We start from the raw sequence: 16,217 nt of genomic DNA on the forward strand, positions 1-16,217 counted from the left end.
TTTTCCGGAGTTTCGAGGGTTTGGGGTTCCACCAAGGGATTGTCTTACCCTCTCTTCACCTACGTTCCGGGCACACCTTATTATAACACTCGATCAAAGTTCGCCCCAATGAGTTTGTGGCTTCTTCAATCCCAGTTATTGTTAGGAATTTGGGAACATCAATGATTTCCTCTTTAGTGAGATCCTCATATCGCATCCAATCCGCTTTTTGAGGATTCCGGCCTGCTGGGATCAAGATTGTCTCGGCCACAAGACTGAACTCTATATAACGATGGTCCGACAAGGAATCTTTATCGAGTACTTTCCAACCAGTGATATGACCTGATATTTTATCGTTATATAATGTCATATCAATGACTTCCTGCCTTCTGCTGGTCACAAAAGTCGGACTGGTGACAACGTTCTGTATGACCAAGCGAGATGACAGAATGAAGCCCATGAGTTTATGACCCCTGAAGTTACATTTTGTGCTACCCCAGAGTGTGTTCTGTGAATTTGCGTCACATCCCACAATTAGACCTTATCTCATGGATTCAGCATATCTTACAACTTCCATCAACTCGCTCATAGGGGGAGGGAGAACAGAGTCGCAAAGAAAATAGGCCGATACGACAATTGTCTCTACTTCTTTCCCTTCTAATCGATACTTTATTTTGACGTCAACTAAGTCTTAACAAAGAGCAAGAGCAATCGCTTTCGGGATAATAATACACGTACGCGGCCGGCCCTCTCCCTTTTTGTAAAGGATAGACCCCCACTTTATATCTCCCGAGCCCTGTATTTGTCATTTATACACCCACGGTTCTTGAATTAATATTATGTTAGGATTTGTGTGGAGTTTCACTTGACTGCGGCATAAAAGAGCTGTAGCCGATATGCTATGCTGCAAGTTAACTTGCGTAAATGAAATATTGGATGTCATATGGACAGAGCCATATTTCCAGTCTTACACTTTTTCTATATCTGAGTCGAGGACGGTAACTAGTATCCGTCCCAGACTCAAATATAGGCGCATTGCATACCTCGACCGTATGACCTTCAACGATTCTGCTCGCTACTGCGCTCTCAGCACCCGCGGCACTCATTCCACTGGATTCGTTGGTACTTGATTGCTGCAAAAGGCTCCCCCTGCAGTCACTACAACCTGTTTTCTAAGGTTGCTTACTTCGGATTCCGGTTTATTACCCTTCCTCCTTTTCTTCTTTCTCGGGCCTACTGGGGCGCTCCCCGGCGCTTCATCTGTCAAGGTGGCCAGATCAGATGGTTCATCATCAGATCTGTTCCTCTTGCTAGATTCGACTACAGGAGTGGACGAAGACAGATGAGCCGCAACTCCGGGTCGAGTGTCAGTTGGCATAACTACGTTAGCCGTAGTCATACCTACTGTTTCTCTTGACTTCTTCGCATTTTTCTGCCTTTGCCGCTTCTTCTGTCTATTAGACAGATTTTCTCCTGAAGCTGGCATCTGTTCCGTGACCATTGGTGCGCTGGTACTTTCTAAGCGTGAACTCTGAATAACCATATCCCTTTTGCACTTATTTCCCATCGGTTTTTCCGTTATTTCCATCACAGCTCAAAGTGCAATTAGGTAAAAGGAGATTGGCCTCTGGAGACAATCTCGCAAGGGACATGGTAGCATTTTCGGGCAGTTAACACCGTATTTCTCCGAACTTCGAACAGATCTGTCTATCCGCAAACTAGAGTTTGAGGGTCGTGCTAGGGTAACTATCCAAATAAGCAAGATTGGATCGAGCGGAAAATCTGTACCGAAGCTTGCACCTCTGTCTTCACTGACGGTTCTAAGATGGAATCGGGAGTCGGAGCAGGGGTTTTCTCTAAATAAGCCGATTTATATATCTCCTTTAAACTGCCGAAAACTGCTAGTGTTTTTCAAGCAGAAGTCTTTGCGATCTTGCAGGCATGCAAAATGCTTAAGGAACGCGGGAGCGGAGGAGATATTAACATTTTCTCCGATAGTCAAGCCGCGATCAAGTCTCTGACGACGCCATGGTGCAGAACGAAATTAGTAAACTCCTGTAAGGAGGAGATCAAATCTCTTAGATGCACAGGTAACATTTCTCTGATCTCGATTCCAGGAGATAGGAACATAGAGGGAAATGAAATTGCTGATGAGCTTGCCAGGAAGGGGATTGAATTGGTCGCAGAGACCTCCTACCCGGACATTGGCATTCCCCTGGCAGTTGTTAAAGGGGAACTGCACAAATAATTTCTCAGGAAAGCGCAGAAAAGATGGAGCTCCATTTCTTCATGTGCAATTTCTACAGCCCTTTGGCCCCAGTACAATATACGAAGGACTCAGAAAGTTCTTTGGACTCCTCGCCATTCAATTTTCAAACCCGTAGCTGTGTTTACCGGTCACTGGACGATTGGCACTCAGGCGGAATAGCTGGGGTTACCATTTAACCCTCATTGCAGAAGCTGCGAGGATTTTTCAAAGAAGGTCTCTTGGAGCTCTTTTCTTCAACAGCCTGGAGTAGCGCGCCAACCTAAATTCCATCAATCAGTGAAGAATGTCCATTACATCAACAGCTCTGGCTGGCTGTAAATATCTTTCTGTTGGAGGTCTCATAATGGTATCAAAACGACGCTTTAGTGCTACTTGAGGGGTGCCAGACTGGCACTTCAACCATTTCACCTACCTACTTACCTGACTACTTCTCCTATTACAATATCGTGTATAATTTGCTTTGCAGCACCATTTTTCGATTCTTTAAATAAAAATTTAAATTTATTTTTGCGTACGATTCTGAGTATTTTCTTTAGTATAAAAGACTTTCGCGCATGTGCTTTATATCGGATAAAATTCTTAACATCGTATGGAAACAAAATGTCTGTAGCCAACGAGAATTTTCGCGAATCTAAACTTTCACTTTATTAAGTTACAATTAAAAATTAAAATATAAAAATGCATACCCACAAGTTTTCTAAAAGCTCTGATTAAAAAATTTGTAAATTGAAAGTTTGGATCTGGGATTTATTTATTATTTTTTTTGTCAATCAAGGACCTATATTTTTATCATAAGCTAACGAAAAACATTCTGCTTGAAAAATATTTTAGTTGTATTGCCTTATGGTAAAAATGGTTGGGGAGGATCCTCCACTGAACTCACCCGAGGGTGCCGGCTGGAAATACTCCTCAATAGTACAGCACTATTCAAAGTATTTTTAACGTGGTCGGGTGTGAAGGGCTGAATTAAAGTGCGATCCGACCCACGCCAAGAACCTGTCAGGCTTGGGGCCCGTTTTGGAAGCAAGCAAGCCTCGAACAGGGCTTAGGTATACCTGGTATAGCCTTACACGTGTAGATCGGAGACGTTCGTGGGTCCATAAATGTTAAGTCCAAATTAAAAGAAACATGGAAAACGGCCATTTTGTTGATGCCGTTGTGCCAAAAATCGCCTGGTCTAGCGTCAAAGAAGTTGTTGAGCCAGTTTTAAGCCCTTTGTTACCTAAGATAACACCCTTCATATGGTTTGACAAGGAGCTAAAAATATATTACTCAGTCGGTACAATGCCCGGGGAATACGGCGAATGCTCAACGTCCTCCCATTCGAGCTCTTGGAGTGCGCCTTTGACGACTTGTGCAACAAGGCTCCTGGCGTTGCTGTGAACGAGTATGGTTTAACCATGGCGATCAGGTCTTCTCAGTCGAATATTCTCATTCCCGCGGTGTAGCAGTACAATGAAGAGCGCCTTGTTGACAGTGCCATTCTTTCAGTCCAACTAAAGACACATCAGGATCTTCTTTGGATGAAGATCCGGCTTGACTCTCGGCTTTGGTGTATCTCCTGGAGCCATCCACTCCTTTCTTTGCCTCATATTCATGTATAGACACCATCTCGCATCTCCCGTAACGATTTGGTAAAAAAAACGCTGTCTATGACCGCGTGTTGCTCGATGGGGAACAATATGCGAAGAAGCAATTTGAAGACGACTTTTTTTCGTTAAACTCGTGAGGCACCTACACTGCCAATTTTTCAGTAAATCCCATTGAATAAAGGTGATTGAGAATCGTTTTATGATCGAAGTTCATTTTTTCTGTCAATTCACGATTGGTTTGGCGACAGTTTTTCTTCAAAAGTGATTTGAGACGTCCTTCATCGAATTCAGAAGGCCTTACGCTGCGGGATGTGTCATCGGCATCATCGACGTCAAAGTCACCATTTTTGAACTTTGCAAACTATTTCCGTGCTGTAGACTCACCTATGACACCTCCTCCATACACGTCACTGCTTCGGTAGCATTTTAACCTCGATGAAAAGCAAAGACGAGCAAGTGTCGAAAGTATTGATCTTTTCCTGCTGCGTATTCCATTTCTAAGCTTCAAAGCTCATAAAAAATTAAGTAACTTAAAAATAAAATGAACGTAGTTTTGTAGAGCAGAAAGAGTTTTATCGATTGAATACTCACCCTTTGTCAAACAGCAAACAAATCGTTGTAAAATAAGAGAAAATATAAAAAGGCTATGAACTTATTCCCCTACCCAATATAGCTATATATACAGGGTAGGCCATTTAAAGCGGGCCCATCTGGCAACCCTATAACTTTTGACAGGAACGTCAGATCGACTAATGACATAGCGCGTTGGAAGCGTCAGTCCAAGACAATTTTTACCATGGAGCAGTACACTCCAAAAGAACGCGCTGAAATAATTCAGCTTTACATCCAAAATAACTTCTCAATTGTGAAAACTCAACGTGCGTTTAAAAAAAAAAATAAAGTTAAAAGTGCGCCATCCAAAAGCACTTTACAGCGTTTATACGCAAAATTTATTAACCACGGTAGTCTCAGCAATACCAGCCACGCATCCAGACAACGTACACGACGTTCTGCTGAAAATATCGAGGCTGTACGAGCCAGTGTTGAGGAGGCTCCGCGAACATCGAGTTATCGTCGTTCTCAGGAATTAGGCATCGCCAGGACAACACTCAGGCGCATAATTCGCATCGATTTGAAAATGTTTCCGTACAAAATTCAAATGGCACAAAAATTAAACCCGGCTGATTACCCGAAACGGCTTGATTATGCCAAATGGGCCGTCGAAACCGTTCGAAATGAACCCGACTTTTGGCAAAAAATCATCATGTCAGACGAGGCTCATTTTCAGTTGAATGGAGGCGTAAACAAGCAAAATTGTCGCTTCTACGCTGCCGAAAATCCTCAATTAGTTGAAGAACAGCCTCTCTTCGATCAAAAAGTGACTGTGTGGTGCGGTGTTTGTGCGGGAATGGTCATCGGACCGTTCTTTTTCGAAAATGAAAATGGAGCCTCTGTCACCATCAATGGAGAGCGTTATCGTGCCATGATACGCGATTTTGTTATGCCAATCATCGAAGAAAATGACATGGAAGGCTACTGGTTCCAACAGGACGGGGCTACATGCCACACTTCACGCGCTACAATCGATTTTTTGAAGCCATTGTTCCCTGGAAGGTTGATTTCGAAAAATGGTGATTTTCCGTGGCCACCGAGATCACCAGATTTGACGCCACCGGACTTTTATTTGTGGGGTTATCTGAAATCCAAGGTATACATCAACAAGCCAAGGACTCTAACTCAACTTAAAAACAATATCCGACGCGAAATCGCCGCCATACCGACCGAAATATTGGCCAAAACGATGGAAAACGCCGAAAAAAGGACACATTTGGCCATCAAGGCCAGAGGCAAACATTGGAAGGATATCATTTTCAAAAACTAGCTGGAACAAATCTCCTTGAATCAAAACAAATGATTTTTCATATCAACACAAAAAAAAATGTTTTTTTCAATGTTTTTTTTCAGAAACAAATGGGCCCGCTTTAAATGGCCTACACTGTACGATGTTTGTGGTGTACTGCATATTATTCTCTTATATTGAATATACCAACGAGACAACTTGTTCGGGAATAAGTTCGCAGCGTTTTCACCGAAGACTTTTATTTAAATGAAAAACAATAATTACATCAGTAAGTTAATTAATTATATATTTGCCGTTACTGTTTACAACCTCTCGACCAATTTGTTGATGTCGTTGCGCCAAAAATCGAATGGTCTGGTGTCAAAGAAGTTGTTAAGCAAGTTTTTAAGGACCTCTTTTTTATCGAAGGTAACATCCTTCATATGGTTGGACAGGGAGCTAAAAATATGGTAAGGCGGTACAAGGTCCGGAGAATATGGCGGATGCTGAAGGACCTCTCATTCGAGCTCTTGCTCTTGGAGTGCAGCTTTGACGACTTGCGCAACAAGGGTCCTGGCGTTGCCGTGAAAGACTATGGTTTAACCATGGCGATCAGGTCTTCTCAGTCGAATATCCTCATTCCCGCGGTGTAGCAGTACAATGAAGAGCGCCTTGTTGACAGTGCCATTCTTTCAGTCCAACTAAAGACACATCAGGATCGTCTTTGGATGAAGATCCGGCTTGACTCTCGGCTTTGGTGTATCTCCTGGAGCCACCCACTCCTTTCTTTCCTTCATATTGATCTATAGGCAGCATTTCTTGTCTCCCGTGAAGATTTTGTAAAAAAAAGTGCTGTTTATGACCGCGTGTTGCTCGATGGCGGGCAAGATGCTGAGGAGCAATTTGAAGGCGACTTTCCTTGAGCTCGTGAGGCACCCAGACTACCAATTTTTCGGTAAATCCCAATTAGTGAAATTGATTGAGAATCGTTTTATGATCGCAGTTCATTTTTTCCACCAATTCGCTATTGGTTTGGCGACAGTTCTCCTTCAAAAGTGATTTGAGACGTTCCTTATCGAATTGAGAAGGCAGGATGTGTCATTTCCGTGCTGTAAACTCGCCTATGACACCTTCTCTGTACACGTCGCTGCTACGGTAGCTTATTGACCTGGATGAAAAGCAAAGAAGAGCAGGCAGCACAAATAAAATTAACATAGTTTTGTAGAGCCTTTACCAAACAGCAAACAAATTGTTTTTAAATAAAGAAAATATAAAAACACTATAAACTTATTCTTCGACCCAATACATTTTTATAAATAACAAACATATGTTTCGGAAAAGGCTTAGGTATTAGTCAGTTTACAATCAAATGCGAATTGAAAGTCATTTGAAAATTACCATGTCAACATAGCAACTAGAAAAATATATCTGTCATCATTGTTTTCAAATGCATAAATGCCAGATCATTTCCACTTAATTGTGAATTGTTATCAAATGTTGTTTATTACAATCGAAATCCCCTAGTTTTTAAACAAGCAAAAATTCATATTGTATTTTACTTTAGCATATGGTATACTGCACAAAATCATTCAAGAAACACTAAGAACAAGTACGAGGAAATTGAACATTTATTTTTAAAGGCTTCCTTTAGAATTTACTTTACAAATACATTACTATCCATTCCATTACAAGCTCATTGCAAAGTGCAGTTACATATATCAGCATCCAAGCAGCTGAGAATAAGTTCTACTACATTTATTCTGCAAAAGTTGTATATGTAGATTATTATTATATTTTGTTCCTTTAGCTCCTATTGGAGCATAGGGTGTCTCTTCGCCGACGGACACGGTTTTGAGCTACATATTCTAGTTCGCTCCAAAGTTAAATGTTAGGACCCAAATATCCAGTTCTTTTTTTAAATATAATAATATTGCACTCTGTATTGAAGCACAATTGTAATTATTCTCGTAATAAAGGACTCATTTCAAATATCTTGTAGTATCTCAATTGTTGAATACCGTGAATTAACGTATTAGTTATAATACATATTTTGAGCATGTTCAATGAATGCAAATGCATATATACGTAAATGATTTCTAAAGTACACTTGATCTTCTTTTCACACGTTCAGCTGAGACCTAAAAATTATCTTCAAACTCATGCAAACACAATGCATATGAGTATACCTATTTTTTGTTTTAATTATTTATATACATATATTAGATATTTATTAAAGCAAAGAACAAAACAAAGATATATTTTTGCAAGAATTTATAAATGAGATCGAACTCAACATTTACTGATTTCAATTAGTTCTAGAAAATGTTGGTTATAAAGCTTTGAGACTTTTCTTCTTCAAATCATTTCATCAAACAGCAGTTAGTTCACCACCACCCAAACTAATTTTCATCTAGATTGCTTACTTACATACGTATACATTTCGTATACTTTGTGTCAGTATCACATAGTAATACTACCTCATATGTATGTATACCTTTATTTGTTCATAATTTTTCCTTACTAATATTTGATCAATTTTCTATTTAAAATTTTTCGACCATTTTGTTGTGATTCCTACCAATGAATTCTTTGTGTATTTTGTTGGGCAAACAGAGTGTGTTTTAGTGTTCTCTTAAAGGAAATAAAATCAAGCGTTCAATACTCGAATCGTGATCTACCGCGTACTAAAAATAATTGGAGTTGCATTAAAAAATCCGCTTGCAAAAGGCCGCGTAGGAAGAGGTTCAAGTGCATATGTATATGCATGCATACACGTCTCATACATATAGTATGTATTAATTCCTTTCATTAATTTTCAGAAGTACTCTTCCCTTTTTTGTTTCTAAGATTCTACGATTTTTTACACAAGTATATAATGTATATTTACATACATATAAAATATACCAAATCATCTACGCAATAGCTATAGAATGATTATTGTTTATATATATTTAATGAAATGGTAGGCATTTTGTTTAATTAACTGCTATTATTAAAATTGCATATTCTGTTCAAGTTACATCTACTATTGTCTCAATTTAATCTTTTGGTTAATCTCAGTGTAAGCCCTCGATTTTACGTTTTATGCACGAATATAGTTATTTGTCACATTTGCTCTTATCATTTTAGCTTATTGGCATTATAAGCTGTCAGTAAGTAGTAAGCAAATTATGTATATTAAAAATATGTAGTATTATTAAAGTTAGAAAGGGTTTCATAAGGCTCAGCTTTCTAAAAATCTGTATAGGTATGCAGGAAAGTTCGTACGTACAATAACGTGTGTGTATGTAAGAAAGTGATATAACGTCTTTAAACTGATAAGTATGAATGGACGTGTTAAAATAATTTACAAATAGAGCACATAATATACAAAAAAAACAATAATAAATCCTGAGTTTACATTCTCAGCTCATACGGATTCAAAGTATCAAGATTTATGTGAATATATGTACATACACTTACCAACTTGGGAAGACTTGAGTGACGAACTCACTTGCATGACTGTTCACTTGGGACTTCAGAACAAATTTTCCCATATGTTTTCAACTAGAACTACCATAATTAATTTTTTCAATCATAACATGTAAATACTTTTCATAATCTTCGTATCACAGACATTGTTTCTTATTACTTTCAGGAAGTTTGAACCAATAAAGCCATACATACAGAAATTGCATAGTTGCATATGCTTACTATTTTCCGCCCATTTATGGTACTACGAATTTTGTTTGTGCATCAACAAAAACACCCTACTGGAAAACTGCAAAGTTCAAAACAATATGGCCAAATTAAAATAAAACATATTTTATTTAATAAAACATATTTTATTTAATAAAACATATTTTATTTTAATTCCAGAAAATGTGACCGCAGGAACTTTTTGAAAAGCAATTGAGCAAGATGAAGTAGCAAGGAACGAGAGATTATTAAAGAAAAAACTAAAAACGCAAAACAAAAAAGAAAACATTAGAAGCTCACAGAGAGGTAATGTCTCCAAATATAATCTTAGTAATTGGCAAAATCTACCAGTTTCTGAAAAATAATATATTACTATTCATAATGTTTTCGCAAAATTCATACAATCTTCCCGAAGTTACGCCTACAAAAATTTCAGGCTCAAAAATCTTCAATAAAAAAAATCGTAAAAGAAAAACATTCAAGAGTAGTGAACACAAGTTGGAGGAGATACTCGATCAAATTTTACAAGTTTTATGCTTCCGCTATTATTAACATGACAATTACTTATATATGTTAATCTAACGTATCAAACATTCGAATTTATTAAAACTATTACTTTTAGCAAAATATCTTGTTCTTTTATCATAAATATTCATTCTAAACAAATCGTGGGCTTGGAATTTTTGGCACATTTTATTACTTTTAAACTAAAATGTGTAAAGGTAATGGAACAATTATAGAAAAAAACCTTCTACGATATAATCTGGGCACACTTTTCGGACTAATGGTTTTGTTTTAATTGGTACGTGTATGTATATACGTATTTCAAATATATTGATAATGCATATTTAGGTACATCCAGAAACTAAAATTAAGCAAAAAATGTGTAAAAGAATAAAAAATATTGTTGTGTTACATATATTCTATATAGATCATAACTGCCATTTTTATCAGAAAACTTAAGATGACATGGGGTAAGTATGTATGTATTATATGTATGTATTGAATGTAAGTAATGTAGAATTAATGATTAAGTGTTTGTCTATGCGTTTTTGTTAAATAATAATATTCAGTTCACGAAAGCTTTTTTTCAGAGTTAGATACAAAAAACGAGCCCAAGGTTGTATATTATTTATTATTTATCACAAAAGCAAAATTACCCTCTTACTTTTAGTCAATGGTTTTCTACGATTACCAGTTATATACAAACGGAATATTTACTCTTAGATTTACATATACATATGTGCATGCACATGTTGTTTTAGTGACCATTTATTGTTTCATACGCATGTACATATTTAGGTGTAGTCTAAGGCTCATATGTTATATGGTAGTCCTTAATTAGTATATAGTATATATCTAGTAAACAGCTTTTTCTCACACTGGCAATATGAATATGTATGCATCCTGCAAAAGGAACCAGTGGTAGTAAATGAAATTTGCAGTTCTGAAATAGTACGATGTCTCCAATACACTTATCATATTTATTTATTCATTAATGTCTAACAAAATTCAGAACAGACATTTAAGATATAAATTCAGAACTAAAATACAAATTTACAATATTTAATATTAAAAAATGTAGAAAATTTAGATTATCAACATAAGAAAGCATTAAATTAAATTTAAACGAAATTAATAATTATGAAACTAAAATAACAAATATATTTGTCTTCAGAGTGTGACAGTGACAAAGCAGAAAAATATGCGTAAGCGATTACCCTTCACGCGATTTCTGACGCGTAAGATATTGGTTTGAGCTAAGCTGGAAGCAATGTGTTTTTCCAATAAGAATCTACACTATTATCCGTTCATAAGCATATACATACATACATACATACATACAACTTAGAACTATCGAAAAAGGAGCATGAATGTGCTAGATCTCACCTCTAGCATATAGTTGGTGTACCAATTCAAAACTGTCGAAACACTAGAATCAATCCAGTTCCGTATTAATGGATTCCTTTACAGATTCATTTATGTATGTGTTAGTATACGTACCAATAACTTCTATCACAAACAACTTAGCTATTTAGAACAAGCGTGAGTAAATGTAGATATTTGAGATTTTCGCTATACTTTGCATTGAACATAAAATAAGTATGTAAAAATCTAAAAATGCAATCAAAATTGGTATTTAAGTTTGATATTTTCAAAACATATTTATATTTATATGTTTACAGAAAATGGAGGTGAAAATAATAGAGCGGTCAGGGTACACATATGTCTTAACGAAAAAAACTCCTATCTTTTCAGCAACAACTATTGAAATAAAAGTGGGTGTGGGTGTACCTGGTATGTATGCAAACATAAGTATTTATATATTATATATTATATATCTTTCTTAACTCTCCCAAACGTGAAACATTCTTAAAGCTGTCGGAAGTCGCGTAGACATCGCTTCGTCAGACAGACGGCTTTATTGAAAGTAAAGTCGGCAGATGGTTTCTAAGATGAAGCAACATGGCACTATATGGAAACCACTATATGGATTTTCTGAAAGGCTTCGTTGCTCCACGAAAGTAAGTTTTAAAAAATGTATACTTTCTCAAAAATATTGGGTGTAGCCACCGTATGTATGCATATGTTAAGTATGTTCTTATGTTATGTATAAAAACATATATTTTAAATATTTTGTATATAACATATATTTTCCAACCAGGATATTATTTTCCACGAGGATGAAAGAAGTAGCCAGTGCAATATGCCAGAAGTCTCTGCGTGTGAAGAGTACAAAATGAACTTTCCTCTTTCTTTTGCGGCAAGCGCAAACAGTCCCACAGTGTAAAGCGAAGTAAGCAGCAATTATTAAAGCTTTCAGATTTGAGATAGAGAAATAATTGATCATCTTTTAGTGTTTTAATTGTTTATTGAAGTTGTGTTATTTGCATTCCTTGCTATGGTATTTATTAAATTAATGAATTGTTTTGTTCATTAACTTTATATTGTATATAAAAAACTGAATAATTTTTTTTAATTAAATCACTTTCTAAAATACCCTTCATTTTAAAACGTTTTTGGGTTCTTCTGTAAAAAATTGTTTTTTAGTTAAGAAAAGTAAAACTCTGAAGACAAATGAAAGCAAAAGGGTTCGCAATTAGAGAAATCGCACTAGTTACAAACAAAGCAATTTTTCTCTATATCGGGTGTTCCCAGCAATGTTGTTTATGTGGTGAGTGTGTGCATAATATTGTATACGTATCTGCATACATGCATAGTGTATAATATACGTGCTATATATTATTTAATTTGCAATTATTATTTGCCTTTTAAGGTAGTCCTATACGCCCATGAGTATGTGATGCTTAACTAAATTTGTCTTCTATCTTTTCCACCTGGTATTCTAGCCCTAATTAAAGTATTTATTTATAATAATGTTTGAATGTGTGTAATGTGTGAATAGATCCATAGTTGGTACTATTACCAGCCTAGTACATATATTAATGCATGGGTATACATATACTATGTATAATATATGTGTATACTTCGATAAATGTATACGTATGTTTCGTTTTAACAATTAAATTTCTTAACGTACTAATATCAAGAATTTGTTTGTTTCATAAAATAAAATACGTATGTATAAATTCTAACTATTGTTATCAAAACAGTTCTAGTTATCTTTACAGTAGTCATCTATGAAGGCATTTTTAATCATGTGATGTAATCACGATTCTGAGTATATTCTTCACTATAGCGGCCGGACGCTGCAAAATAGAGAATGCATTATTTACTTTCTGTATATCAATATGAAATTTTAAAGAAATACTTAAACTATTTCATCAAAATAACTTTGGGTATTTTTTTAATTGTGCAGAGTGGACTTAATTCACCCTGAATACCCTGTTGAGCCAGTTTCTCAGTGCACGTTTAACTCTGCTTCCCAACTAAACGCTCAAACTCAGTTTAAACATGCAAGGGAGGCTAAGTTCGGTCTGGAACCATCTTTATATACCCGTAAAAATTTTAATAAAATTTTATATTTCAATCAAACAAACTTACAAATAACAGTTATAACTTGTAATATAAGAGAAATTGTATACCCGTGTTTTCTATCCAATCTCTATAATATTTAGATCGGATCTTAGATTAGATTAGATTTGTAGGGGGTTGGACAAGTCCAAGCACTCAGTCAGTAGACCATTGTACTACACCCGAATATAAATCAGTAGAAAGAATAGAGATAGGAAAGATAGAAGGTGGATGGTAAAAACGCATAGATTAGTTTGAGGTCACTCTTCCACAAATGCAAATGCAGGACAGCTACAGAGAAAATGATCTGCAGTGTCGTCATTCTCAAGACAGGATAGGCATATCGGGCTGTACACGACCCCCATGTTAGCCATATGCTGACCACAGACGTTGTGCCCTGTGATTACACCCACCAGTACTCTCAGGTCCTGCCTGCTGAGTTTTAGGAGGAAGGTCGCTGTTTTTCTGTTTGGTTCTTTCACAAAGCACTTGGCTACTCTGCACGAGTTCAACTCAGACCAACGACCTCTGTGAGTAGAACTCATGAAGTCCTCAATCCATAGTTGAATCAATGCGGAATTGACACCTAGAAAGGGTTCAGGGCCTAGTGGCATACTTGCAGAGCCTTCATTTCCTAATTTATCAGCCAACTCGTTCCCTGCAATACCACAATGTCCAGGCACCCAAATAAGACAAACTTTGTTGTGTTGTGCAACACTGTTCAGTTTTGTTTACATTCACCTACTAACTTCGAAGAGGAGCGTGAGTTAGCAAGGGCTTTCAGTACACCTTGACTGTCACTGCAAATTCCAATACTGTTGCCCCGCCACTTTTTCTCAATTAGCCAGTACGCCCGATTCAAGATGGCATAGACTTCCGTAAGGAATACCGCGGCCATCTGTCTTGTGGCATAGGAGTGTGTCCATCGTTGGTTTTGAATCCGTCGGTGTAGAAAGTGTGCTGGTATCCCGTTGATAGGTTCTCTGGACTTAACCATTGATCTCTATCTGGAATCAAAACATCATACTTCCTACCGAAGCTAACGACAGGCACCCGATTGTCCACCGGTATCGAGGACAGTGTGCACCGCTCCGACAACTGGTGGTATATCTGACAGTGGCCAGTGCTTACTTCATTTCCCCAGACTCCGTTTAACTTGAGCCTGTACGCCGCCTTCATTTCTTCCTTTCGAATTTGAAGATCTATAGGTTGCAAGTTCAGAATGGCATTAAGGGCATCACCAGATGTTGTGCTCATGGCACCTGGGCACCAAGCACACACTTCTCTGTAGCCTGTTTAGGGGTTTTACTCTGGAATTAACCATTTTGGCTTTCCACTATACAACAGAGGCGTATGTAATAATGGGTCTAATCAGGGTAATGTAGAGCCAGTGTACTATCGCCGGTCTTAGACCCCATGTCTTGCCAAAGGTTCTCTTACACTGCCAGAAGACTTTTAGTGTTCGTGAGACCTTCTGCTCGACGTGCTTCTTCCAGGTAAGTTTACTATCTAGGATTACTCCTAGATATTTAACCTCAGAAGACAGTTGCAGTGTTACCCCTTTCAATGTGGGTAGTAACAGGCCTTCCATATTGCATTTCCTAGTGGAAAGCACTAAGGTACTTTTTGTGGAATTCACCGAAAGACCATGCAATTCGCACCAATACTCAATCTTATTTAGAGCTACCAACATTTTATTGCATATAGCTTCAAGTGATCGTCCTGAGATTAATACGCACACACAATCTGCGTAGGCTTGGATGTGTCCAATTTCCTGCAGATCATTAAGAGAGTCCACCACGAAGCACCAGAGAAGGGGAGAGAGTACACCACCTTGTGGGCAACCCTTCTTAACCTCAACCCTGACTCCTTCATCGCTTTCTCTATCCATGGTAAGCAGTCTTTTGGATAGCATAGAGTGGATCTATCTGACAATGATTTCTTCTACTCCATGACTTCTGATAGAAGAGCACATAGAGTCAAAGGTAGCATTGTCGAAAGCTCCTTCAAAGTCCACAAACATGCCAAGAGTGTACTCTCTTGTTTCCAGCCCTTTTTCGATTATGCTAACGTACTCGTGCAGAGCCGATTTGCAAGATTTCCCACTTTGATAAGCATGTTGTCTGACGTTTAGAGGGTTTCGACTTAGAACCCTTGCCCTAATGTTCTTCTCCACCATACGTTCCAGACCCTTAAGCATAAACCATGTCAGACTTATAGGTCTGAAACTTACAGTTGTGGAACATAAGCGTGCGTAAGACATGCCGTAAAGATTATTTTCAAAGCCTTTAATAGTTGTTCTCCGCCTCGCTTGAGCATGATTGGGTAAATGACATCGGGTCCTGGGGACTTTAAGTTTTCGAATGACGAGAAGGCGAACCTTATCGTTTCCTCGTTAACTATCCTGGATGCAATAAACCAATCACGTCTGCTGGTAATTATATTGACATGATCAGATCGATCGATCGAGCTTTGACCAACAACATTCCTAGAGCCAGGGAAATGTGTTGAAAAAAGAACATCGTACACTTCTGATTTTGAGTCCGTATAAGTACCATCTGGTTTGAGCAGTGAGTCTAACCTAATTGTCTCGACTTCTTTCCCCTCTAATCGATACTTTATTTTAACTGCAACTAAGTCTTGACAACAGAATTGTCTTAACAAAGTGCAATCAACCGCTTTCGGCATAATAATACACGTGCGCTGACGGACCTCTCCCTCTTTATGAAGGATAGACCCCCACTTTATATCTCCCAAGCCCCGTATTTGTCCTTTAGCCACCCACGGTTCTTGAATTAATATTATGTGAGGATTTGTGTGCAGTTTCGCTTGACTACGGCATAAAAGAGCCGTAGCCGATATACTATGCTGCAAGTTAATTTGC

At 37.6% G+C, this 16,217-nt stretch overlaps 1 protein-coding gene across 7 annotated transcripts in view; it reads right to left on the bottom strand.

Annotated features, from left to right (window-relative positions):
* Positions 1-7,290: 7,290 nt before the first annotated feature.
* LOC129250002 (uncharacterized) overlaps positions 7,291-16,217 on the bottom strand; it is a 227,898-nt gene continuing 218,971 nt past the window's right edge. For all 7 annotated transcript variants that reach the window (XM_054889657.1, XM_054889655.1, XM_054889656.1 and 4 more), the window contains one exon: positions 7,291-13,068. In XM_054889657.1, coding sequence (XP_054745632.1) covers positions 13,016-13,068 — 53 coding nt within the window. In that variant the 3' untranslated portion in view covers positions 7,291-13,015. The remainder of the gene's footprint in view (positions 13,069-16,217) is intronic.

This window comes from Anastrepha obliqua, chromosome 6 (genome assembly GCF_027943255.1).
Source record: "Anastrepha obliqua isolate idAnaObli1 chromosome 6, idAnaObli1_1.0, whole genome shotgun sequence".
In the NCBI taxonomy this organism is placed as follows: Eukaryota; Metazoa; Arthropoda; class Insecta; order Diptera; family Tephritidae; genus Anastrepha; species Anastrepha obliqua.